The sequence below is a fragment of the Somniosus microcephalus genome, chromosome 12 (assembly GCF_052327205.1).
Source record: "Somniosus microcephalus isolate GS21.2 chromosome 12, FLI_Smic_1.0, whole genome shotgun sequence".
Classification (NCBI taxonomy): Eukaryota; Metazoa; Chordata; class Chondrichthyes; order Squaliformes; family Somniosidae; genus Somniosus; species Somniosus microcephalus.
This window is the reverse complement of record NC_140998.1, coordinates 73,105,285-73,131,334: the sequence shown is the minus strand read 5'-3', so window position 1 is coordinate 73,131,334 and position 26,050 is coordinate 73,105,285. Positions and strand designations below refer to the sequence as shown.

General features: G+C 48.3%; 1 protein-coding gene across 1 annotated transcript in view; it reads right to left on the bottom strand.

Moving 5' to 3' along the window:
* LOC147109298 (inverted formin-2-like) overlaps positions 1-26,050 on the bottom strand; it is a 64,645-nt gene that overhangs the window by 22,794 nt on the left and 15,801 nt on the right. Inside the window, exons 6-11 of the mRNA XM_086003105.1 lie at positions 24,770-24,911; positions 24,131-24,454; positions 17,007-17,143; positions 10,253-10,314; positions 672-768; positions 502-587 (exon numbers count right to left, since the gene is read on the bottom strand). Coding sequence (XP_085859231.1) covers positions 502-587; positions 672-768; positions 10,253-10,314; positions 17,007-17,143; positions 24,131-24,454; positions 24,770-24,911 — 848 coding nt within the window. The remainder of the gene's footprint in view (positions 1-501; positions 588-671; positions 769-10,252; positions 10,315-17,006; positions 17,144-24,130; positions 24,455-24,769; positions 24,912-26,050) is intronic.

Sequence of the window (26,050 nt, the reverse complement as noted above, 5' to 3'; positions counted from 1 at the left end):
CTGGGGAGATCCAAGGAAAGTGGGAAAAATTAAAACTAATAAAAATTTGGATTAAAAAACACACATCTTGTACACTGAAATGAAGAAACTTACGCATTTTAACAAGTTGTTCAGGCTGGGCCTGCAAAGTACACAAGCATTACAACATTTCCCAGAATGGCAGGATCTGTGTTGGGGCTTGTAAATCTGCACATGACTAATTTCAGACCGTTGAATCAGGCATATGGGAATGTACAGAATCTGGGCAAAGAGGGAAAATTGGAGGGCAAGTCACTTCAAATACTGTACTGTGATATACCACTTATTGCTGGCTTAAGATCACAGTCCTAATAGAGATCGCCTGTAAGCACCAGTGGTTGGTTATTGGTGGTATCTGCCTGCAAATCTAAAGAGGAACCAAATGGAGAGGGGGCGGGAATAGGATCATTTCATTCTCAGTTTTTCTATGGAAGAGTTCATAGGACTGTTATATCATTGGTATTTATAATGTAACATACATACCAGGGCACATTGAGAAGACAAAGATAGAAATGATCTCCATTTGCTAATTTTTCTTTTTCTTCTTTGTAAGGTGTTATATTTTCGCTCTGTACATAGCAAATTAAAATGTTACAATAATAAAAATATAAGTAGCAAAATTGAGCATTAAAACTGCGCTCACACCTACTTACTTCATGATTTTCTGGCAGCAGTTTCTTGAGTTGTTTCAAAACTTCCACATCAAATTTGCTACCCTTTTGGATCATGCCTGCTAGTTCTTCATTAGAACTGTAAATATATTAAATTGAAATCATATTAATTATGTTGTGATCAATGCTGGGTTCACTACTTGCAAAACCTGGGAACAGGTACAAAAGAAGATGCCACATCAAGGAAGGTGCCAAAATAAGCTTATTCAGTGGTTCCATTTATCAAGTATAGGGCCCATAGAACGCCACAAGGTTTTTCTGGGCAATCTGTTGAATGTTTACTGCTGGTCCATCTCATAACTCATTCACTGCTGACCATGCAAACCCATATGGCACATATTACAGCTGCTGTAACATACAATTAAAGGGCTGGCGCAATCACATCTTCAACTTAGAAGTACTTTGACGCAATTTAACTGCATGATGAACGGTGATTTAATGAGACCTGGAATGGGCTGCAGCTTTGGCACATGTCTGTCATGGTTGTGTGCTCTTTCAACTTACAGCATGTCAAGACTTCCTCTCAAGACTAGTTGCAAAAAAAGATGGGACCTAGTATAAGACAACAAATCCGAACAGGAGGAGAGGTAATGGCGAAGCCACACTGGATAACCTTGTCTATAAGATCATTAAGGAGGTAAAAGGTGAAGCTACAGATCTCCCCATACTATGACCGAGTACTAACCATCTTATCTCCCTTTTCATTCACTCACACTCAGACATACACACTGCCGCAAAAATATCTATTATCCTGAAACATATTCTGTTGCAAAGTGTGTCAAGATGCCAGGCTTGGCTCAGTGGTAGTATGCTTGCCTCTGAGTCAGAAGGCTATGGGTTCAATTCCCACTCGAGATTTGAGCACATAATCAAAGCTGACACTTGAGTACAGTACCGAGTGGATGCTGCACTGTTGGAGCTGCTGTCTTTCTGGCGCTACTTGCAGAAGAGCAGTGGAGTTCTCCCAATTTCCTGACTAACATTTATCCCTCAACCAACACCACCAGAAATTGATGATCTAGTTATTTATCTCTAACCTTGCTGTATACAATTTAGGTGCTGTGTTTCCCTACATTACAACAGTGACTATATTTTAAAAGTACTTGATTAGCTATGAAGTGCATTGCGACATCCTGAGGTCATGAAAGGAGGTATATAATTGCACACTCTTTCTTAGAGATAGTAATGAAACATTAGTCATGGTTAAGTCTGAAACAGCAGCCTTTCAGTATACTCATTTGGGCAGGAGGGGACAACTACTTACAACACTCTGAATCCATCACACCAACATTTGTAATCAGCAACAGTGCCTACACACCTCCTGGAGGATACAGTTACTTTGCTTGAGGAGATAGCACTGGATGAGTTGCAGGTACAATGGAAGAGGAACCAGAAGAGGAGCAGGATCCTGCAAGGATAGCCTGTACTTTGGGAAATGCTACAGACATTGGACAGCTGTGTAATAATTCAGTTGCTAGTCAGTAGGAAAGGAGATGAAATTGCTAGCTATGTTAACCAATGCATCAGTCAGTTACTTAATACATCTGTGCCAACACGATGTCTGGTTGTGTAGGTGCTGCCTATACTTGGCTGGAAGATGGCAAAGCCAAAATGCTATGCTGGTTAACTTGTCCGCCTCTGAAGTGCTAACCTTATAGCACAGATTGCTGTGATGTCCTTGAAGCATGAGACACTATTCTGTCACAACCTCTCTGGGTACTCGTACCCTCTGAAGATACTGTTCCACAGATGAGTCCAGATAAGTCTATCTCTGCTTATATATGGAGTTGTGAGGGTAATAGTGGTTGGAAGCAGTTATTCCGTAGTGCCTGGATCACATCATGTTTCCTCCTCTTCCTCCAGAAAACATAAGTATAGTTATATTTCCATAGGGAACACTATTATTGTAATTTGTATGACCCAATCAAAATATGGCAGTGCCAGAATCTGTTCTGCAAAACCTTTTTATTAAGAAAACGCTTGGAAAAAAGGTGCAAAAAGACATAAAATACCCTTTAAAGCCATTAATTTTTTTAATTTATTCATTTATGGGATGTGGGCATCACTGGCAAGGCCAGCATTTATTGCCCATCCCTAATTGCCCTCGAGAAGGTGGTGGTGAGCCACCTTCTTGAACCGCTGCAGTCCGTGTGGTGAAGGGACTCCCACAGTGCTGTTAGGGAGGGAGTTCCAGGATTTTAACCCAGCGACGATGAAGGATCGGCAATATACTTCCAAGTCAGGATGGTGTGTGACTTGGAGGTGAACTTGGAGGTGGTGGTGTTCACATGCACCTGCTGCCCTTGTCCTTCTAGGTGGAAGAGGTCGCGGGTTTGGTAGGTACTGCTGAAGAAGCCTTGGCGAGTTGCTGCAGTACATCTTCTAGATTGTACACACTGCAGCCACGGTACGCCGGTGGTGGAGGGAGTGAATGTTTAAGGTGGTGGATGGGGTGCCAATCAAGCGGGCTGCTCTGTCTTGGATGATGTCGAGCTTCTTGAGTGTTGTTGGAGCTGCACTCAACCAGGCATGTGGAGAGTATTCCATCACACTCCTGACTTGTGCCTTGTAGATGGTGGAAAGGCTTTGGGGAGTCAGGAGGTGAGACACTCACCGCAGAATACCTAGCCTCTGACCTGCTCTTGTTGCCACAGTATTTATGTGGCTGGTCCAGTTAAGTTTCTGGTCAATGGTGACCCCCAGGATGTTGATGGTGGGAGATTCGGCGATGGTAATGCCATTGAATGTCAAGGGGTGGTAGTTAGATTCTCACTTGTTGGAGATAGTCATTGTCTGGCACTTGTGTGGCGTGAATGTAACCTGCCACTTATCAGCTCAAGCCTGAACATCGTCCAGGTCTTGTTGCATGCGGGCATGGACTGCTTTATTATCTGAGGAGTTATGAATGGCACTGAACACTGTCCTTTTAAATCTATTTCTTATCCTGCACTGAACAGCATTGTGGTGGTACCTTCACCATATGGACTACAGCAAGTCAAGAAAAAGGCTCACCACCACCTTCCCGAGGGCAACTAGGGATGAGCAATAAATGCCACCCTTTCCAACAACGGCCACATCCCGAGAATGAACTTTTAAAAACTCAACCACCTTGGACCACATATAAGCAAATTGATGTAGCAGCACATCTGTTGTTCCGAACTGAAAATATAGTGGACATCACATCAGGCCGATTATGATATTGAAATGAAGTTCCTCCTCATTTCTCGTGGAACTTCCTGCTTCAGGCATATACACCACCTCGTTTCAAGCACATTGTGGTGGGTGGAGATCCAAAGTAAATGATTTCAACCCACATTTCCACCCCATAATGCTCCAATTGTGTGTAGTTATGGAGATGAAAATCTGGGCCATTAACTCACATCAGACCAATAAGCTAGTAACAGGAATCATAGAAGCATAGAAATTTACAGTGTGGCAGAACCACTGAATGACTCTGGCTAACTTTACATCATTCTCTTTAACGATGTTCTAACACCAGCCTAAGCCTGTACCAGTGTGTTAGACATTACTGTGTTTTGTATATAGAGTTTGCATGTACGGGGCGTGGCCCCTTTAAGAGCGCGGGAAAACACGGGCAAACGCGATGACGTCACGTCGCAAACCACGTGACTGCCCGGGCAGTCCTCGTGGCATCTCCGTTGAGTAAAGACCTGTTTCATTGTTCTCCTGTGTCGATCTCAGTTATTCGTAGGAATTCGTCAATTCCTACATTGGTGACCCCGTATTTTGTGAACGTTTTCACAGAAGAAGAGCACAGCATGGAGGCAAATGCCGTTTTGCTAAAGCTACTGCAGTTCTGGGAGCAGCAAGCGCCCTCGTGGTTTATTCAGGTCGAGGCCCAGTTCACCCTGAGGAACATCGATGCGGATCAGACCAAGTATCTTTACGTGGTCTCAGCACTCGACAGCTCTACCGCCTCTCGGATCATCAGCCTCCTCGAAAACCCCCCAATGGAGCGCAAGTATGAAACCCTCAAAGCGCGGTTACTGCAAGTTTTCGGGCTCACAAAATCGGAGCGCGCCCGTCGATTACTCGCTATGCCCGGGCTCGGGGACTCCAAGCCTTCAGCGTTGATGAGCCAAATGCTCACACTCCTGGGCTCAGAACGGGAATGTTTCCTATTCCGCGAAATTTTCCTCAGCCAACTGCCTGAACAGGTACAAACTGCCCTGGCCAGATCTGAAACTGAAGACTGCGCAACACTCGCGGCGGAGGCTGACAAAATTTTCGCTGTAACTCGGCAGTTCTGCGCTGCCACGAGGCACCCATCCCCCGCAGACGCCGCCCCAGCTCGTCAGCCTGCTGGGCTGTGTTTCTACCACGCGCAGTTCGGCGCGAAGGCGAAGCATTGCCGCCCTCCCTGCAGTTTTCCCCCAAAAATAAACCAGCATCATCTGATACTGCGGCCACCGAGGAACGGGTCTAACGGGCACCCCGCGGCCGCGATGGCGATCGGCAACGCGGGAAAATTGCTGTTCATCACCGATACCCTCTCCGGTCGTCGTTTTCTGTGCGACACCGGAGCGCAGTGCAGCATTTTACCTGCGTCCGCCCTCGATGTGCAGACGGGGAATCACGGCCCCGCCCTTGAAGCGGCCAATGGCGGCACAATTCGGACCTTCGGCAGACAGCGAGTGGAGTTGTGCCTCGGGGGGGCAACGTTTTCACTGGGAGTTTGTTACAGCCAAAATTTCCCAGCCCCTCCTCGGCGTGGATTTCCTGTGCGCCAGCAGCCTCCTGGTTGACGTTCGGAACCGGCGGCTGATCAACGCAGCCACTTTTAATTCTCTTCCGTGTTATCGCAGTAACACTATGTTACGCACAGTCTCCTGTGCGTTCCCGACTCCTGATGAGTTCGCGCGCCTGCTCAGCGAATTCCCCGACCTGACAAGACCCACGTTCTCCTCCACAGCCACGAAACATGGTGTGGAACACCACATCACCACCAACGGCCCCCCGGTCTATGCGCGGGCCTGGCGCCTGAAACCTGGCGGTCGCAAAGGCGGAGTTTGCCACCATGGAACGGTTAGGGATTATTCGCCGGTCGAATAGTCCCTGGTCTTCTCCCCTCCATATCGTCCCGAAGCCTGGCAGCAAATGGCGGCCATGCGGCAACTATCGACGACTAAACAACGCCACCACTCCTGATCAGTACCCGATTCCCCATATCCAGGATTTCTCTGCCCATTTGGCAGGGAACACCATTTTCTCAAAGGTCGACCTCATCCGAGGCTACCACCAGGTCCCAGTTCATCCACAGGACGTCCAGAAGACCGCAGTCATCACCTCATTCGGCCTCTGAGTTTTTACGGATGCCGTTTGGGTTAAAGAACGCCGCCCAGGCTTTCCAACGCCTGCTGGACTCCGTACTGCGGGACCTCAAGTTCCTCTTTGTCTACCGGGACGATATTCTAATTGCCAGTCCTACCAAGGAAGAACATACCTGTCACCTATGCACCCTTTTTCGACACCTCAGCCAACACGGACTGATTATCAACCCGGCCAAGTGTCAGTTTGGCCTGCACCAAATTGACTTCCTGGGGCATCGCATCACCTCAGAGGGAGCGGTTCCTTTACCTTCGAAGGTAGAGGCAGTGACATCCTTTCCACGCCCGCAGAACATAAAGGCCCTGCAGGAATTCCTAGGCATGGTAAATTTTTACCACCGTTTCGTGCCTAAGGCGGCACTACTCATGCGGCCCCTGTACGAGGCCCTCAAGGGCAAGACTGGCAAGAACCTGGTAGACTGGACGGTTGACATGGCCCGAGTGTTCGCCGACACCAAAAGTGCCTTAGCCAACGTGATTATGCTGGCGCACCCACTGCCAGGAGCCACCATCGCCCTCACCACCGACACGTCGGACTACGCAGTCGGTACGTGCAACAGCAGTGGGTGAACGGGACGTGGCAGCCGTTGGCATTCTTCAGCCGTCAACTACGGCAGAACGAGAGAGCATACAGCACGTTCTACCGGGAGTTGCTCACCCTTTTTCTGGCCATCCGCCATTTTCGGTTCCTTCTGGAAGGATGTCCTTTCACCGTCTTTGTGGGCCATAAGCCGCTGACCTTTGCAATGTCCAAGACCGCCGAACCGTGGTCAGCCAGACAGCAGCGTCAACTGACCTACATATCCGAATTCACCACGGGTATATGGCACATGGCCGGTAAGGACAACCTGGTGGCAGACTGCCTCTCCCGCACGGTCGTCAATACGGTTCATTTGGGCATTGACTACGCCCTCATGGCAGTGGACCAAGCCTCAGGCCCGGAAGTCCAAGCTTACAGAACGGCCATCACCGGCCTCCAGTTGGCCGATGTCAAGTTCCATTCGGCAGGTACCACGCTGTTGTGTGACGTCTCTGTACAGGATCCTCGCCCTGTCGTGCCGGTCGTCTGGCTCCGCAAAGCGTTCGACGCCATGTATGGGTTGTCACACCCTGGAATGAAGGCCTCTCAGAAACTGATGTCCGCGAAATTTGTATGGCATGGCATGCATAAAGATGTCCGCGACTGGGCCAACACCTGCGTGGTCTGCCAAAAGGCAAAGGTACAGCGCCACATCAAAGCTCCGTTTGCCGCCTTCACAGTTCCGGAGTGACGTTTTGACCATGTCAACGTGGACCTGGTAGGACCACTCCCACCCTCTCATGGTTTTTCACACATCCTGACCATGGTTGACCGCACCACCAGATGGCCAGAGGCGGTTCCCCTGTCATCCACTACTTCGGCGGACGTGGCCAGGGCATTCATTTCCTCCTGGATCGCCCGTTTCGGAGTGCACGCAGATATTTTGTCGGACAGGGGACCAGAGTTTTCCTCCGAACTCCGGAATACAGTGGCCCAAGGACTCGGTGTCAAATTACACCGCACCACAGCCTACCACCCACAGGCGAATGGCCTCTGCGAACGCTTCCACCGCTCAATGAAAGCCGCCCTGAGGGCCAGCCTCCAGGACGCTGGATGGGCAGACAAGCTACCGTGGGTCCTGTTGGGCCTTCGCACGGCCCCCAAAGAAGACCTTCACTCTTCATCTGCGGAACTCGTGTATGGTCAGCCGCTGCGAGTCCCAGGGGACTTCCTACCAATATCGGCGGAGCCATGGTCCATGTCTGCCCAGCTTGCTAGTCACCAAGAGGCGGCCAGATGTTTCGCACCGGTGCCCACTTCGCACCATGGGCTGCAGAGGTCACGCGTTCCCACAGAGCTTCACAAGGCTGAGTACGTTTTTATTCGCCATGACGCACATAGGGATCCGCTCAAGGCCCCATATACCGGTCCCTTCCGCGTGTTGGAAGCAGGGGACAAAACCTTCACGGTAGATGTCAGTGGTAAACCGGACCACATTTCGGTCGATTGCTTAAAGCCAGCAGATTTGGACCTCGACGCCCCGTCGAGACAGTACAACCGCCGAGACGGGGTCGGCCACCCATCGTCGTTACGGCAGACCAAGTGCGACCACCGGCCGCCCTGCAGCCTCCGCCTCGAGAGTACAGGAGTCGTTCTGACAGGCTCATCAGACCCCCTCACTGTTTGACTTTGTCCGTTAAAGCAAATTCTGGGGGAGGCGCATGTGGCAGAACCATTGAATGACTCTGGCTAACTGTACATAATTCTCTTTAACGATGTTCTAACACCAGCCTAAGCCTGTACCATTGTGTTAGGCATTACTGTGTTTTGTATATAGTGTTTGCATGTACGGGGCGTGGCCCCTTTAAGAGTGCGGGAAAACACGGGCAAACGCGATGACGTCACGTCGCAAACCACGTGACTGCCTGGGCAGTCCTCATGGCACCTCCGTTGAGTAAAGACCTGTTTCATTGTTCTCCTGTGTCGATCTCAGTTATTCGTAGGAATTCGTCAATTCCTACAACAGCACAGAAGGAGGCCAATCAGCCCAACGTGTCTGTCCCAGCTGAAAATGATCTATCAAGCCTAATCCCATTTTCCAGCTCTTGGTCCGTAGCCTTGCAGGTTACGGCACTTCAAGTGCATATCCAAGTACTTTTTAAATGTGATGAGTGTTTCTGCCTCTACCACCCTTTCAGGCAGTGAGTTCAGACCCCCATCACCCTCTGGGTGAAAAGAGTTCTCCTCAACTCCCCTCTAATCCTTCTACCAATTACGTTAAATCTATGCCCCCTGGTTATTGACCTCTCGGCTAAGGGAAATAGGTCCTTCCTATCCACTCTATCTATGCCCCTCATAATTTTATACACCTCAATTAAGTCTCCATTCAGCCACCTCTGTTCCAGAGAAAATAACCCCAGCTTATCCAATCTTTCCTCATAACTAAAATTCTCCAGTCCTGGTAACATCCTCATAAATCTCCTCTGTACCCTCGCTAGTGCAATCACATCCTTCCTGTAATGGGGTGACCAGAACTGTACACAATACTCTAGCTGTGGCCTAACTAGTGTTTTATACAGTTCAAGCATAATCCCCCTGCTCTTATATTCTATGCCTCAGCCAATAAAGGAAAGTATCCCATATGCCTTCTTAACGACCTTATCTACCTGTCCTGCCACCTTCAGGAATCTGTGGACATGCACTCCAAGGTTCCTCTACATTTCCCAGTATTCTACCATTTAATGTGTATTCCCTTGCCTTGTTAGCCCTCCCCAAATGCATTACTTCACACTTCTCCGGATTGAATTCCATTTGCCACTTTTCTGCCCACCTGACCAGATATCTTCCTGCAGTCTACAGCTTTCACAGAATCACAGAAACCCCACAGTGCAGATAGAGGCCATTTCGGCCCATCGAGCCTGCACCGACACATATCCCACCCGATCCCCATAACCCCTACACCAACACATATCCCACCCTATCCCCGTAACCCCACGTATTTAATCCCCCTAACACTAAGGGTCAATTTATCATAGCCAATCAACCTAACCCGCACATCTTTGGACTGTGGGAGGAAACCGGAGCACCCGGCGGAAACCCATGCAAACACGGGGAGAATATGCAAACTCCACACAGACAGTCACCCGAGGCCGGATTCGAACCCGGGTCCCTGGCGCTGTGAGGCAACAGTGCTAACCACTATGCCTTCCTTACTATCAACCACATGGCCAATTTTTGTATCATCTGCAAATGTCTTAATCATGCCCCATACATTGAAGTGTAATACCACAAAAAACAAGTATTGAGCCTTGCGGAACCCCACTTGAAACAGCCTGCCAGTCACAAAAACACCCGTCGACCATTACCCTTTGCTTTCTTAACTGAGCCACTTTTGGAACCAACTTGCCACTTTCCTTTGGATCCCATGGGCTTTTACTTTTCTGACCAGTCTGCCATGTGGGACCTTGTCAAAAGCCTTGCTAAAACCCATGTAGACTACATCAAACACATTACCCTCATCAACCCTCCTTGTTTCCTCCTCAAAAAATTCAATCAAGTTCGTCAGACACGACCTTCCCTTAACAAATTCATGCTGACTGTCGTTGAAGGAAGGAGAAAAGTTCAAGCAAAGCTAACATTTATTTGGTAAAAATAATTACAATATAAAACCAAAACAATTATGCAGTATGACTCACCATTTGAACTGTTTTAAAAATATGTTCAAATTAAGGCTTTTTTTAGGATCTAGAAATGTGATCTGAAAAAAGAGCAAAAACAATTATATTTAGGTGGTGGGTGGGGCTCCCAACTTTGTTTTCATAGCAGTTTTCCTGATTTAGATACAGTTTATAACATAACTGATGTATAACTTTCTGTTCATTTATTATGAATAATAACTTATTATACAATCACTTTAAAAGATTAACTCACTGATACACCTTCACAATATATTTTTGATTATGCAATTCATCAAGCTGTATAGCAATATAATTTTACAGCCCATAGTAGCCACAACATTAGAATATTGATTATTAAAGGAGTATTGATATACCTATCATTTTGCCAGATATTTTTAAATAGATAGACAGTGACGCTGTCAATAACATAATTATATCATTCCTTCTGCAGCATTGCAATCATTCTGGTGCAGGAATTGTTTTCATAACAGATCTTATTCAAAACTCACTAAAAGGGCGATATCATTTAGGGCTAAAAATTCGATTGCTCCCGAAAATGGGCACGGGGATCACGATGCACGATTAACCCACCTCTGTTCAAAGTAAGCAATGCCAACTTGGTGCCGCCTGCTAATTTAAATGAGCCCAGCATGGCTGCATGCTCAGCAGGGGGGCCAAGTTCTTGTGAGATTTGCACCAATTAAAGCTAGCATGCACTTCTTAAAGCCAGCCTGCACCTCTTGAAGGGGAGGAGCAGTTTGACAAGACCAGGTGCTAGAAGTCATTCCAGAAGGCAGTTTCAACTGGGAAACATTCAGCAATGGCAAAACAGGTCAGAGAAAGGGCTTCAAGGTTCTCAGATGCAGCACTGGTGGCCTTAGTACAGGAGGTGGCGAGGAGGAGGTCGGTCCTATTTCCACAGGGGGCCAGGAGCCCCTCCAGACAGACACAGCAAAGACAGTGGGAGCAGATAGCCATGGAGGTCAATGCCAATAGTGTTTCCCCCTAGGACCTGGATGGAGTCCCGGAAGAAGTTCAATGACCTCACATGGTCAAGGTCAGTAAATGCATCTTCAAATGCCATATCCCACAAACTGCACCACTAGCCTCACACACTGCTCAATTCACCACATCTCCATTACCTACCAACAATCTCTATCAATCACAACTCATACCTCGCATTCATATGCTCCATCTCATTCTCACACACTTACCAGTGCTGCAAGCCTCACATCCACATCTCGCAGCTTGCACACATTGCCAGCTATTCAACTATAACAGCCACATCAGCCAAACACATTGAACCACACTCACTGACACACTCCTCTCTCTCTTGCAGGACAAGGTGGCACACAACCGTAGGCAACAGCAAGTCACCTCCATATCCTGACCCCGCACGAGGAGATGGTGCTCAGCATAATTGGAGCGGCTGTTACTGAGGCCGTGACCAACGGTGGTGCTGAAACCATTGAACATGATGGTATGTTCATACCTAATTCTCCTTTTCACATCCCACTTATCCCACAATTTATTGTGACTTACAAGCTGCAGATGGTGTAAACATGCTTCCCCCGCGCACCCTCCCCCACCCCGATCACCACAGCCCTACCCTTGTGCCTTTCTCCTTTCAGCGACCCAAGAAATCCAACCTGACCAGGCAGTGGTGGAAGAGGAAGCGGAAGAGGAGAGTGATGATGAAGAAGAAGCACCATCACTCAATCCGACAGTCGCAGCCACCAGCTCAGATACTGGCACTGCAGGACTTTAGAAGGTAGCTTAAAGGCCGGATATGCATGTGGGGAGTCACCGGGCACGAGTGGGCTGCAGCCAGGGCAGGAAGAAAGGGTAGCACAGGTGCCAGCTCCCGGATGGCGAGGTCACACACGAGTTCTGCTGCAGAGGATTCAGATGAGGAATTTGATGGGGTGGCCTACAGAACAAAGTTGATGGGTATGCACAACGAAATGCTTGGTGCAATGGTAGGCCTGCCAGAAAGCCTGAATGCAGTGTCAAGGAGCATGGAGAAGTCCAGCTCCAACCTTGCACAGGGCTTTGTGCAGAGCTTGGAGCCCATCCTTTCCAGCGTGGAAGGGGTGGGCAGGTCCATTAGCGCACTTGTGGACCCAACCATCATGCAGCATCTGATGGCCAATGTCTCAGCTTCCATTGCAGCCCAAGCAGAAGCCACCCAATGTCTGAGTGCTGCAATGAAAGCTCAGACTGAAGTCATGTAAGCTCAGCTTGCTGCCACGCAAACACAGACTGCTGCCATCATGGCTGTGGTTAGCAGTGTTCAAAGGAGCTTGCAGGATATCACAGTAGTCCAGCAATCTATCCTCCAACAGATTACTAGGATTCCTGAGGCGCCGCCCCAGGGGAGTGGCAGTGGCTTCGTGGAGCATGAACCTGCTGTCCTCTCTCAGGAGGACAGCATTCATTCTCCCACCACTGCCACTCCGCCAGTGCCCTTGCTGTTGCCTGTCAGCCAGCCAGCCCAGAGTGCCGCTGCCCATGCCGAGGTGGTGCAGTCCGAAGCTGGGCCTACTAGGTCCAGAGCTGCTCGAGGTCGTCCTGCAAGGCCATCTGCAGTCTCCCCAACTGAAAGTCAGCAGCCTTCCACCAGCCATGCTGCAGCCACTAGGGTAGCATTAGGACAGGCAAAGACACACGGAAGACAGACAGTAAAGGAATGTACAAGGGTGATTTGTAATGGTTTGATTAATAAAATTGGTTTGGAATGTTTGTTTGGTGGTGGCTTTAATTGCAGCATTGTGGCCAAGAGGACGCTGTGATGGTCAGTAACAGGGAGAAGGTAAGGTGTGGGACCATTGGTGAATGTGAAATCGGGGTTGCGTATACTGGTATCACAGTCGGATGAGTCGATCACAGACATCCCGGGCAGAAAGGGGCTGTCTGGGTTGCCTCCTCCTCCTCTTCTGCTTCCTCCTCCTCCTCCTCTTCTGCTTCCTCCACTTCCTCCTCCTCCTCCTCCTCCTACTCAACTGGTTGCCGTATGCCTGGTGGCAAGGGCTGTGCCCTCATGATGGCAAGGTTGTGGAGCATGCAGTAGATCACAATCAATCTTGAGACGCACTCTGGCGAGTACTGCAGGGCTCCTCCAGTGGTCCAGGCAGCAGAAATGTTGTTTAAGGACATCACTGGTCTGCCCTATCAGATCCTGTGTGGCAGCATGGCTCTTGTTATTTGCATGCTGCCCACGTGTGTGTGGGTTGCGCAGTGGAGTCATGAGCCAGGTGGTCAATGGATAGCCCTTCTCGCCCAGTAGCCACCCTCTGGTTTGTCATGGTGGCTCAAATGCTGATGGTACAGCAGACTGCCGCAGAATGGAGACATCATGACTGCTGCCAGGATACCGGGCATTGACCTGCATGATTCGCTGAGTATGGTCGCACACCAGATGGACATTGAGGGAATGGAATCCCTTCTAGTTGTGGTACATCTCTGAATTGAGATGCGGTGCCCACAAAACGATGTGTGTGCAGTCAATGGTACCCTGCACCATGGGGAAGTCTGCTATCCTGGCGAAGCTGTGTGCTCGCTCCGCCTGCTTCTCTCTGGCAAGAGAGATTGAAATGTATTCAGCTCTCTTTACATACAGAGCCTCACTCACCTCCCTTATACAGAAGTGGACGGCAAACTGGGTGATGTTACAGATGGCGTCTGCTCCAGCCTGGAAGGAGCCCGACACAGAGTTTCAAGGCCATGGTGACCTTTACAGCCACTGGCAGTGCCATCATCGCTCTGGACTGAGGCTGTAGGTCTGCCTGCAGCAGATGGCAGATTTCATTGAGCGCCTCCTTAGTAAGATGGAGATGTTGCATGCAATGTTCCTCCCTGAGGTTGAGGTAGGAGAATGGCTCCCTGAAAACCCTGGGTGGATATGGCCTCCTGCTGAGAGCCCTTCTCCCCCTCCTCCTCCTGCCTCTTCTAGCAGATTGTCCTGCTCTGTGTCGCCTCTACTCATTCTCCCTGTCCTGCTGCAGGCCAAGGGGGATACAAACTATTGCACCCATGTCTGGGAGCAACTGATCTGAGCAGACCCCTTGCAAGTCAGTACCAAGTCCTTGAGCACATGCCACACCACTCCTTGTGGACTCTAGGCAACTTTAAAGAAGTCTAGAAAGTACCAAACACTTCTACAAACTCAGCAAGTAGGTGATGCTCCCTTTAAATAGCACCAGTGTTGGGTCCTTCCTGCTGCTGAACACATGTTCAGCTGTGGGAGGTTAAGAGAGGGCATTAGCTCCAGCGTTGAAGTCGAAAATGGCAGTGCTGGCGTCAAATCAGCGTTACACGCTAATTGACGTCACAATCTGCGTACTCTGCATACTTCTGATGCACACTCCCAGCGCCGATGTGAACGCCCTCACCAAAATGGCATCTGGCGCGGCCTGCCCCAGAAGTGTGCGCGCGCTGCTCGGATGCCATTTTCGACCCAAAACAGCACCCTAGCGACCAAACAATGGGACTATGCAACTGAATTTTTAGCCCATACAGTTTTATTTTAAAAATACAGTAGTTATATATAGAAAGAAAGAACTTGCAGTTATGTAGTACCTTTCACATCCTCAGGATGTCCCAAAGAATTACTTTTGAAATATAGGCCGGAATTTTAACTTGGAGGCGGGTAGGGAGTGGGGGGACTTGATTGTATTCGGGAAACCCGGGAGAACGGGTTCTCCTCAGGCCCTGCCAAATTTAACAGCAGGGCCTACTTAACCTTTTGCTTCTCCATTTCCCGCCTGCAGCCAGCCAGATGGAGAGGCTGGCCGGCTGTTGGGCAGGTAGCCCTGCAGCACCAGGCCACAGAGAGGAGGAAGGGAGGGATCGGGGGGCTTGGAAGGCTGGAATCGAGGGGGCGGGTGGGGGTGGGTGCTGGAAGGCCGGGGATCATCGGAGGGGGTCGGAAGGCTGGAGGTTGAAGGGTGGGTCGTGGGCTGGGGTTTGGAGGCCGGGCAGTGGTCATGGGCTGGGGGCTGAGGGTCAAAGGCCGGGGGTCCAAAGGCCAGAGGGGAGAATCGGAGGCTGGCGGGAGGGGGGCAGAATCAGAAGGGTTGGGGGTCCGATCAGGGGTGGTTGGCGAGGCAAGAACGCTGGATCCAGCAGGTAAGTGGAATGGCACTTACACCCTGGATCCAGCAGTCCTCGCCTTCCTTTAGCTGATGGGTTCCCCGAGGCCTGGGAAACCCAGCCAGTCAGAGATAAATTTAAAATGGAGCTTCAAAATGAGGCACACAACCTCATTATAATATTTGAAGTGCCAACCCACCTCCTGGGAGCGAGTTGGCCGCTCGCCCCCCGTCCCGCCTCTGTTAAAACCAGCAGTGGGCGGGTTGGAGTCGGGATTCAGATTTTTAACACTTTAACCTCCCACCCGACCCCAACCCGCCCATTTTTTGGGGTTAAAACTCCCCCCATAGTTACTGCTATTGTGTAGGCAAATGTGTCAGTCACTTTTCTGCAAAGCAAGATCCCACAAACAACCAGGTAATCTGTTTGGTGGTGTTGGTAGAGCAATAAATATCAGCCATGACACCAGGAGAACTTCTTTACTCTTTAAATAGTGCCACAGGTTCTTTCATGTCTACCTGAAAGGGCAGTTGGGGTCTCACTTTAACACCTCGTCTGAAAGACAATACCTTTGATGGTGCAGCATTTCTGCAGTACTGCACTAAATTAGCAACCGAGATTATTAGGGCTGGATTTTCATTCAGCAGTCGGGAAGGAGGCGGGGACTACAACTTTCGGGTTTTAGTCCCGCCTACATCGATGTCCGGCCAATCCACGTGATTTTCCCTTGATTGACCTTGTTGAGCCCGCTGCGGGCTCAACAGGCCAATTAAGGGCCACCCGGCAACAGGTGACGTCACAGACTGAAATTTCATCTGTCAAGAGGTGTTGACAGATGAAATATCAGTGTTTCACAGCTGTTTGAAGCTGTCAAACACTGACAGTCTGACTTCTAACTGGAGTCCTTCTACGCAGACTCAGTTAGAACTCACACCGGCACTGAAAGCTGCAGGCTGTCACTTTTGACAGATTGCAGCCATTCTGCTTTCAGTGCCGGCTGAGTGATGGACTCCCAAAACCTAGAGGAAGAAAGGCTGTTAAGGTAAGTACAGGTAATTTAAACTTCTTTACACACTTTAGACACACCAAACACACTTACCTTTGCACTCATGCACCCATCACTCACCTGAACACCGACATCGCGACCCCTCCAAGTTCTTCAACCCGATGGCCCGCCTGCTCTAACCTGGCGTGGTTTGGAGCCGTCGGGAATCCCACACGACACCCCTCAAAATAGGGATTAGGCTAAAAACTGTCTGTTAACTACCTGTTAACAGGCAGTTAATTGGCACTAATCCCTTCCCGCCTCAGGTTGGCGGGTACCCGCCTCCTTTGAAACTTATGTGGAGACGGGTTTTGGGCGGGATGGTGTCGGGACCCCCGAATTCGGGATTTTAGCCCCCCGCATGCCTAAAAGCCCACCTCACGGCACACTGAAAATGTATGTGTTTGTCTCTGGAGTGAGGCTTGAACCCATAACCTTCTAACTCCGAGGTGAGAGTGCTACCACTGAGCCAAGGTTGACACTTCTAGAATATGAAATAATATGCTAAGGCAGGAAATGCAATCTTACCATTCAAAAACAACGGAGTTTCTTATAAAGCCTATAACATCCTCAGAACAGCAAAATTGAACTATCATCTTATGACTCGCTTAAAATAATGTATTATTCTGTCGTTACCTCCTTTGACTCTTTTTTGATGAGGGCTTGCTCTTTCTCTTTTGTGTGAGATACCGGGAAGCAGAAAAGCTGTTCAATGCTGGCATAATCAGGATTGATAGAATTACTTAGGACAAGTGACCATAAAGAGTTGCTTTCTGAAATAACAGATAAAGATTTGAAATTTTATGTGAATTACAAAACGGTGGAACATGTACTTTTCACAAAGGCATCCTAATAGAAAGGCTAGTGATCCAATTCCTACTATTGAATCCGTGATTCTTAAAGTATGATGTTTTCCAATAACTAGACGGAGGCTGTAAATTAACAATCAACAGGTGTTTACTGGAGGAGGTTAGTCTAACAGTACAGAGGCATGCTCAAGGCTTATATACAGCTGTGGTCACTGCCGGTACTACAGTATACAGGAGCAGTAAAAGTAGTTCTCTCTTAAAGGTACATACACTACAATTCCTCCCCTTTTAGATTAACCGTACCCATAACATTCAAATAACAGTTAACACTTTAACATGCACATTAAACTGAAATAGTCCATTTATAGATTCAGTCTTTGGGGCGGCTTCCTGATACTTTCTGGATAGCGCCTTTCCTGAGGTTCTTGTTCTTGGTGCGGAGGCGATTCTGGCTCCCTTTCGTCGGTTAGTTCATCAGTTTCCGCTGCTACTGTTTCCCCAGGTATGCGAGACATGGCGTTCCTGTGACGCTAGGATCTGGTCGACGTGGCGTCTCACAATGTTCTCCCCGACATCCACTGTGTACATTAGTGGCCCCTGCCGTGTGCATATCATTCCGGGTTGTCATTTCTCTGTTCGGTAGTCGCGGGCCAAGACTGGTTGTCCTACATTGAAGCTCCTTGTCGGCTTCTCATTAATGTGCTGGAATTGCTTATCCTCAACATTCCTTCGCACATTTGGTCTGAGCAAATCCAGATGAGATCTCAACCTTCGGTTAAAGAACATCATGGCCGGGGTCTGGTTGGCAACTGCATGTGTCGCATTTCTGTAAGCTAACAGGAAATTGTCCACCTTATGCTGTAGTAGAATTTCATCATCGCACATGGCCCTTATCGCCTTTTTAAAGGTTTGTATGAACCTCTCAGCCAATCCATTTGTGGCTGGATGATATGGGGCGGATGTGTAATGCCTTACCCCATTCCTTCTCATAAATTTCCGAAACTCTTCGGACACAAACTGTGGTCCGTTATCAGAGCAAATCTGCTCTGGCAAGCCGTTCCTGGCAAATATGGTCCGTAGGACTGCAATCGTTTTCTCTGTAGTGGTGGAGGACATTTTGATCACCTCAGGCCATTTCGAGTGCGCATCCACTGCTATTAAGAACATTGAGTTCATGAATGGACCAGCAAAATCAATATGCACCCATTGCCATGGAGAGGAGGGCCACTCCCATGGGTGTAGAGGGGCATGTGGTGGTGCATTTTGGACCTTCTGGCATCCTGAGCAGCTCTTTGTTAGGTCCTCGATTTGTTGATCGATCCCCGGCCACCACACATAAGCCCTGGCAAGGCTTTTCATTTTCACCCCTCTCAGATGGCCTTCGTGAAGCTCATTGAGCTCTCTCTCCCTTAACTTGGGTGGAATTACCACTCGGAATCCACACCTCACTGTCCCCTGGCATACTGACAGCTGTTCTCTTCTGGATGAGAATGCTGGCAACAGTGAGTCGCCATGTGTTGGCCATCCCTTCACCGTCAAATCATATACCCGAGACAGTGTCAGATCATTGCGGGTCTCCTTCTCTATATCCGCGTTAGTTACTGGCAATTGTTCCATTATCGACGAATAAAATATTTCGATAGGGTCCACTGCTGGTACTTCCTCCACAGTAAGCAGTGGCAGGCGTGATAGCTCATCAGCGTTTCCATGCTGTTTCGTGCCCTTATATTCTATTTCATATTGGTTCGCCCCTAGAAAAAGGGACCATCTTTGTAGCCGTTGTGCAGTCATCACCGGAATGCTTTTCTTTGGATTAAAGATGGAAACAAGTGGTTGGTGGTCAGTCAGCAAGGTGAACTTCTGCCCATGCAGATAGTGGTTGAATTTTTTTACCCCCCATACTAGGCTGAGGGCCTCCCCATCAATCTGGGCGTAGTTGCGCTCGGCTGAGGTTAGTGACCGAGACGCAAAGGCTACTGGCCTCTCCAACCCGTCTGGGAATTTGTGCGACAGCACCGCTCCAATACCATAGGGTGATGCATCACATGCCAACCGAATTGGTAGTGCTGGGTTGAAATGGGCCAACACCTCTTTTGATGTGATCAATTCTTTGCACTTCTGGAAAGCTCGTTTACATTCGTCATCCCACTTCCATGGTACCCCCGTTTGCAGTAGGGTGTTCAGTGGGTGTAATACTGTAGACAAATTTGGTAAGAACTTATGGTAGTAGTTCATCAGCCCGAGGAACGACCTCAGTTGTGACACATTTTCCGGTGCTGGAGCCTTGATTACTGCCTCAATCTTTTCAGGGGACTTATGTAACCCCTTTTCATCAATAACGTGGCCACAATACGAGATCTGCTTCTGGAAAAACTCGCACTTGTGGCGATTAGCTCGTAGCCCATATTCCTTTAATCTAGTGAGCACCTTCTCCAGGTTGGCGAGGTGATCACTGTCATTTTCGCCCGTGACCAGGATGTCGTCCAAATAACACTGGGTCCCTGGAATCCCTTGCAGGACTTGATCCATTGCCCTTTGCCAAATAGCCGGAGCCGATGCTACCCCGAACACCAGCCGGTTGTATTGGTAGAGACCTTTATGAGTGTTGATCGTGAGGTATTGTTTCGAGGCTTCTTCCACCTCCATTTGCAGGTACGCCTGGGCCAGATCAATCTTGGTGAAGCGTTTACCTCCAGATAGCGAGGCGAAAATATCCTCAATCCGTGGAAGTGGATATTGTAGCGTGTGAAGGACTGGGTTCACGGTCACCTTAAAATCCCCACAGATGCGGACCTTCTTTGGTTCCCCAGGTGTATTACTCAACGACCTCTTCATTACAGGAATGATGGGTGTAGCCCACTCGCTCCAGTCCACTTTGGACAGTACTCCTGAACGTTCCAACCCTTCCAGCTCTGCTTCGACGGCTGGTCGGATCGCATAAGGCACCGGTCTGGCCTTAAAAACTTTGGGCTTGCATTTTCCTCTATTTTAATCATTGCTGTTATGCCTTTTAATGTTCCGAGTCCCTCCTGGAACACTTGTTGTGCGTCAGTTAGCATTTTTGACAGTCGTCCAGGTGTGACGTCATCATCCTTTTTGGCCTCAACCTTCAGTGCCTGTATGGAATGCCAATCTAATTGTATCTTCTGGCTCCATTCACGTCCTAGTAGTGGTGGTCCTCCATCTGGCAATACATATAGGTCCATTTTGGGTATTTCCTGGCCTTTGTATATCACGTTCACCCTTATTTTTCCTTTGGGGTAGACTTTTTGCCCCGTGTACGTCTTCAAGACAATCTCTGTAGCTTTCAAGGGTATATGTGAGAATAGCCGCTTGTAGTCCCTTTGATTTATGACTATTAGGGCTGACCCTGTGTCCAATTCCATTTCCACTTGGACTCCGTCTATCTTGAGCGTGACCCAGATAGTCTGGTGATCCTCCATTCTGATTACCTTATGTAGTTTCAGACAACCCAGTTCCTTGCTTCCGGAGTCTGTATCATTTTTCTGTTCATCTGAACTACTGTCCATCACCTTATGTACCTTTTTGTACTTCTCCTGTGGAGATTTCTTGCTGCTGGTTTTCTTCCCTGACCTGCAGACTCTTGCTATGTGTCCTGCTTTTCCACACTGTCTGCACACTTGGTCCTTGAACCAACAATCCTTCTGGTCGTGTGTTGTCCTGCCGCAGCGATAACACTTCCCTGCTCCATATGACATTTCATTGGTGCCATATTCTTGCGGTCTCCGTTATATCTCTGCAGCGCCCTGTGCGGCCGCTTCGTGTGATACTGCCATGCTGAAAGCCTTGTCCAGTGTAAGATCCTTTTCTGATAGAAGCCGTTTCTGGGTTCCTTCACTTTGAAGCCCACACACAAACTTGTCCCTTAACGTACCTGCTAGTCACAATCCAAACTGGCAGTGTTTCGATAGCTTGCGCAGTTCCGTTAAGTACTCAGCATTACTTTCATCTTTATGCTGGTTCCTTTTGTGGAACTTAAATCTTTCTGCTATCAGCAGCGGTGTGGGGTTTAAGTGGTCCTGTAGGATTTCCACTATGCTTTCGAAGTTCTTATCCACTGGCTTCTCTGGGGTTATTAGGTTTCGCAGTAAGCCATAAGTTTTTGCACCCATGGAATTTAACAAAACCAGTGCTTTCCTAGCATCTGGCACTTCATTCGCCTTGCAGTATACCTCAATGCGTTCCACATATGTTGCCCAATCTTCGACTTCATTGTCGAACGCAGTGATACTGCCACTCTTCGACATCCCTGGGTGTGATGAAACTGTCTATAATGGCATTTCCCACGCTCTCCCTTCTTCTCCGCTGGCACAAAATGGCGTCTCCCGCGCTTTCCTTTCTTCCCGCGCTCGCCCTTCTTCTCCGCTGCGGCTTCTAAAATGGCATCTCCCACGCTCTCCCTTCTTCTCCGCGGCTGAATGGCGTCTCCCGCGCTTCCTTTTTTTTTTTTCCACGGACGCTGTTCAGCCCTTGAGCCCTGGCTGCGCTCTGCGCGTTCTCCTGTGCTTTACCCTCTCTCTCTTTTTGTTTTCCGTCGATGCCGCTCGGTCTTCAACCCCCCGGCTGCGCCCTGTGCACTTCACCCTCTCTCTTACCCCATGGTCGGCTCCAGCCGCCGCTGTCCGGGAAGGGTCTGCGCTCTACCTGTTGCCAGTCTGTTGCTGGATCGTCATGGCTGGAGAACCAAGCCCAGCCCTCAACAGCCTCCCCTGCGATGTTCACTCTCTGCCGGATGACTGGGCGGTTGCTCATGGTCGACGCCCGTGCTTCTGGCCTTGACTTTCTTCCACCGTCCTCCTGGAGCGAATCGTTGAAAGGAAATGCAGAGTTGCAGGTAGATTCGAATTGACCTCATCACCACTATTGAATCCGTTGATTCTTAAAGTATGATGTTTTCCAATAACTAGACGGAGGCTGTAAATTAACAATCAACAGGTATTTACTGGAGGAGGGTAGTCTAAAGACTAATGCTGAATCCGTGATTCTTAAAGTATGATGTTTTCCAATAACTACGCAGAGGCTGTAACTTAACAATCAACAGGTGTTTACCAGAGTAGGGTAGTCTCAAGACTGGCAGTACAGAGGCATGCTCAAGGCTTATATACAGGTGTGGTCACTGCCGGTACTACAGTATACAGGAGCTGTAAAAGTAGTTCTCTCTTAAAGGTACATGCACTACAACTAACAGTACAGAGGCATGCTCAAGGCTTATATACAGGTGTGGTCACTGCCGGTACTACAGTATACAGGAGCAGTAAAAGTAGTATTCTCTTAAAGGTACATACACTACACCTACAGTGTTTCCTCAGCATCTGGCTCAGGAGTGAATAGAGGCCCCGCTATAACTTTCAAAAGATATAGGGAGCAGTGTGAGGGAGTATGGCCTAGGCAGGGATTGGGAAGGTAACTCCAGTAGCAGGGAAGCCCAGAAGGATCGTAGCTTTGATTGTCATTTAAACTCACTTTTCTTCACCGAGTGATTTCCACCACTTGCAACAGGGCTGTTAGATGGGGCACTATACAGCACCAAAGTGCTTGAAGGAAGTATTGGCAGGATTAGTCTCATTCCACAGAACTCCCTTTGAGTTGGTCACAGAATGGCATATATAGCACAATTCTGCAGCTCAGAACAGATGTATGAAAGAGGAAATGTGGTGGAACAAGAAAGTAAGCAGGAAAAATTCAGTTGATTGGCGCCTCCTGTTTAATGGGGCACAAAGCAACTAGCACCCAGGTGCGGCGATGTTTGTGCCGCTCGCGAAATTGACCAGATATTTTGTGGTGGCGCTTAACACTGCCGTCACGATCTCCTGCGACCGCAGATCGTGACGTCAGTCGAGCGTGCAACGCCCCGGACCGGATATTGAGTGGCGCCCTCTGCCTTTCCACCTGCCGCTAGCAACGACAGGTAGAGGGGAACATTTTGCAGTCGGGAAGGGACTGGAGGAGCGCTATTTAAAGGCGGCCGCTTCCTGCCTTTTTTTGGTCGGCGACATTTTTGCACCACGCATTCTGAGAGAGAGAGTGAGAGAGAGAGAGAGACTTCTGGAGAGCTTCAATGCTGTGTGAAGGAGTTTTGGGTACTGAGCAGCACTTTGCAGGTTCATTTTGATTTGACCTTCCTTGAATCGATTTAGAAGAGGCTGTGGGGGATGCACTCTGAGCTCTTTCCCTGGGTCTCTCCATTGTTCTTTCCAGCAGATTTGATGTACAGGTCTCTCCAGGCTGAGATTCAAGGCTGCAATGAGCAGGGTGTGGATGGAGAGCAAGATTGATCCTCCCCTTTACGAACTGGCCAACGCCAGTGTGTCTGTGCTCCATTGCTAACTGACATCACCTGAGCTTCACCAGTGCTCTGAGGTAGCGCCTCGCTCCTCGATGTTAGCGCCTTACGAGAGGTGTGTAGCGCCTGATTTAGTGCACAAATCACCTCCCGGGGCAATAGAGGCCAAGTTTCCAGTCGGAGGCGATAATTAGCGGCAGGCGCTAAACTTTGTGCCCAGCCAATAATTGTGCCCCAAACGGGGCAATACCGAATTTCCCCCCCTAAATCTTTGATGGGATTTTCTATTCTCTCATAAACCCTAAGAAAAATATGAACAATTTTTTTTAAAGGGATATTTTAGGTGACAGTGGTATGATATGGAAAGGGTCTCCTCTGCCTACTAAGTTCCTCATCAGAGGTACAACATTATGAGTAAACGCTGCTCAGATGTGTTATTCCACAAGTTTAGAGAAAATTGGAGGAAGAGTCATGACTGGGCTACCTCTGTCCATATCCCAGTGACCAGTTTAGATTAGTATCAGCAGAGGCCTGAGCAGGTTGTCCACTCCCCATCGGTGCCAGTTGGTATATTCCAGGGTAAAAAGGAGACTTGAAAAAAGAAGGGTGGCACTCTCACACTGAAAAGGGACAGGTCACATACATACCTGAAACTGCATTAGAGGAGAGCTTTTGCCAACTCAGCTTTTTCATCCGCAAGGATGGTCGCAGAATGCCAGTCTTGTCAGAAGGAGTAGGAAGGGATCCAAATGATGGCACAGGGGGAGGAGGAGGAGGAGGAGGTATAAGTGGTGGTGGTGGAGGAGGAGGAGGAGGAGGAGCGGGAGGGGAAGTGCACTTCAGACTTGCTTCAGTTGAATCAGTGCAATCATGATTTTCAGGTTTACTAACAATCATTTCTTCCATCACTGTTTTCTGCTTAACCGGCAAGAGTCTTTTCATGATTGTATCAACATCACTTTCTTGTCCAGCTGCAAGGAAAGAAATTAGATGTGTTAACACTTCAACATGTTTTTAGATTGTAAAACTACTATTGGAATTATAAACTGAAACAGAAATAATTTTTCAACCTAAATTTCATACGAACTGCTCATTTAAGACAGTAACTGATGTAATTGTTTAAGCTTACAATGAATTTCAAAATGTAGTGCTGAACTAGTAGAATTGAATAATGAATATGGAGCATTATGAATTTCTTCAGAAGACCATAAACAATTATTTACATTAATCTGCATATAGAAACTACCCTTTAATTGTCAATATTTTATCACTAAATCTTTCCTTACTGTCATCAGCGATTAGGATGGCTCTATTCACCAAGATTTCTAGTGCTTCCCAGAGCAGGGGACTGCTGCTGTTCGATGGTTCTAGCTGTAGGAGCCCCTGGAGAATTGACAGCAGCTGAGTGGAGACAGGTGAGGTGCTCACCTAGAATTAAAGACAAAGGTGAAAATACAGTTACTGAATGTAAATTTAAAGAAACCTTTGAGGAAATTTAATGAGTGTAAAAGGTACATTTTCCTTCTCAGTTGAGATTATTTTTCTCCCTCTTTAGTTGTTTAGTCTTTTCACTTATGACACTATTCACTCATCCACTAAGTAGCATCCAATTTAGGGAAAGAGAGCTGTTAGATGAAAGAGAGGTTTCTAAGGCAGTACTTGAAGCCACTTTGGAGCAATTAAGAGTTGCTGCAAAGATAAATTATAATACAGCTTGTTGTGCGGGCAGGAGGGATACTAAAGAGATAAAGTGGGATCAATGGGCTGTGTTCATGGTACACAATTACACAAAAATAATCTTAAATCATTTTCCCATTTGCTAAAATCTGTCATCAATCATGATCATGATGGAAAGGGTTACTCTAAGCTAATCTCAATAATTGACAAGTTCATTGCTCTCCAAGAAACACATGGGGCAAGTCTGGGATGAACTCTATACTACAGTAAGGGTTCATGTGCATGGAGGTCAGTAAAACTGGTGGTGTGCTGGACAGTACAGTAGGGGTACAGTAGCATAATGGTTAGGGTACTGGACTAATAATCTGCAAGACCTGGACTAATGATCTGTGAGACATGAGTTCAAATCCCACAGCTGGAGAATAAAAAGCTAGTATCAGTAATGGTGACCATGAAACTACCGGATTGTTGTAAAAACCCATCTGGTTCACTAATATCCTTTAGGGAAGGAAATCTGCCTTCCTTACCTGGTCTGGCTTATATGTGACTCTAGACCCACAGCAATGTGGTTGACTCTTAACTGCCCTCTGTGGTTCAAGAAGGCGGCTCATCACCACCTTCTCGAGGGCAATGGGGAAGGGCAATAACTGTTGGCCTTGCCAGCGATGCCCACATCCCATGAATGGAAAAAAAAAGATAGGAAACCTTAAATACCAACCCTTGACCCTTCCATCCTCCAATTATTGCTCATTTCTAACCTCCAAGGTACTTGAATGCATTGTTGACACCTACCTCCGAGCTTACCACTTTCATAATTCTCTGCTTGTAGCCCTTCTATGGTCACATCTACAAATGACCAACCTGCAGTATTAATTTTCAGTGCCAGAGAG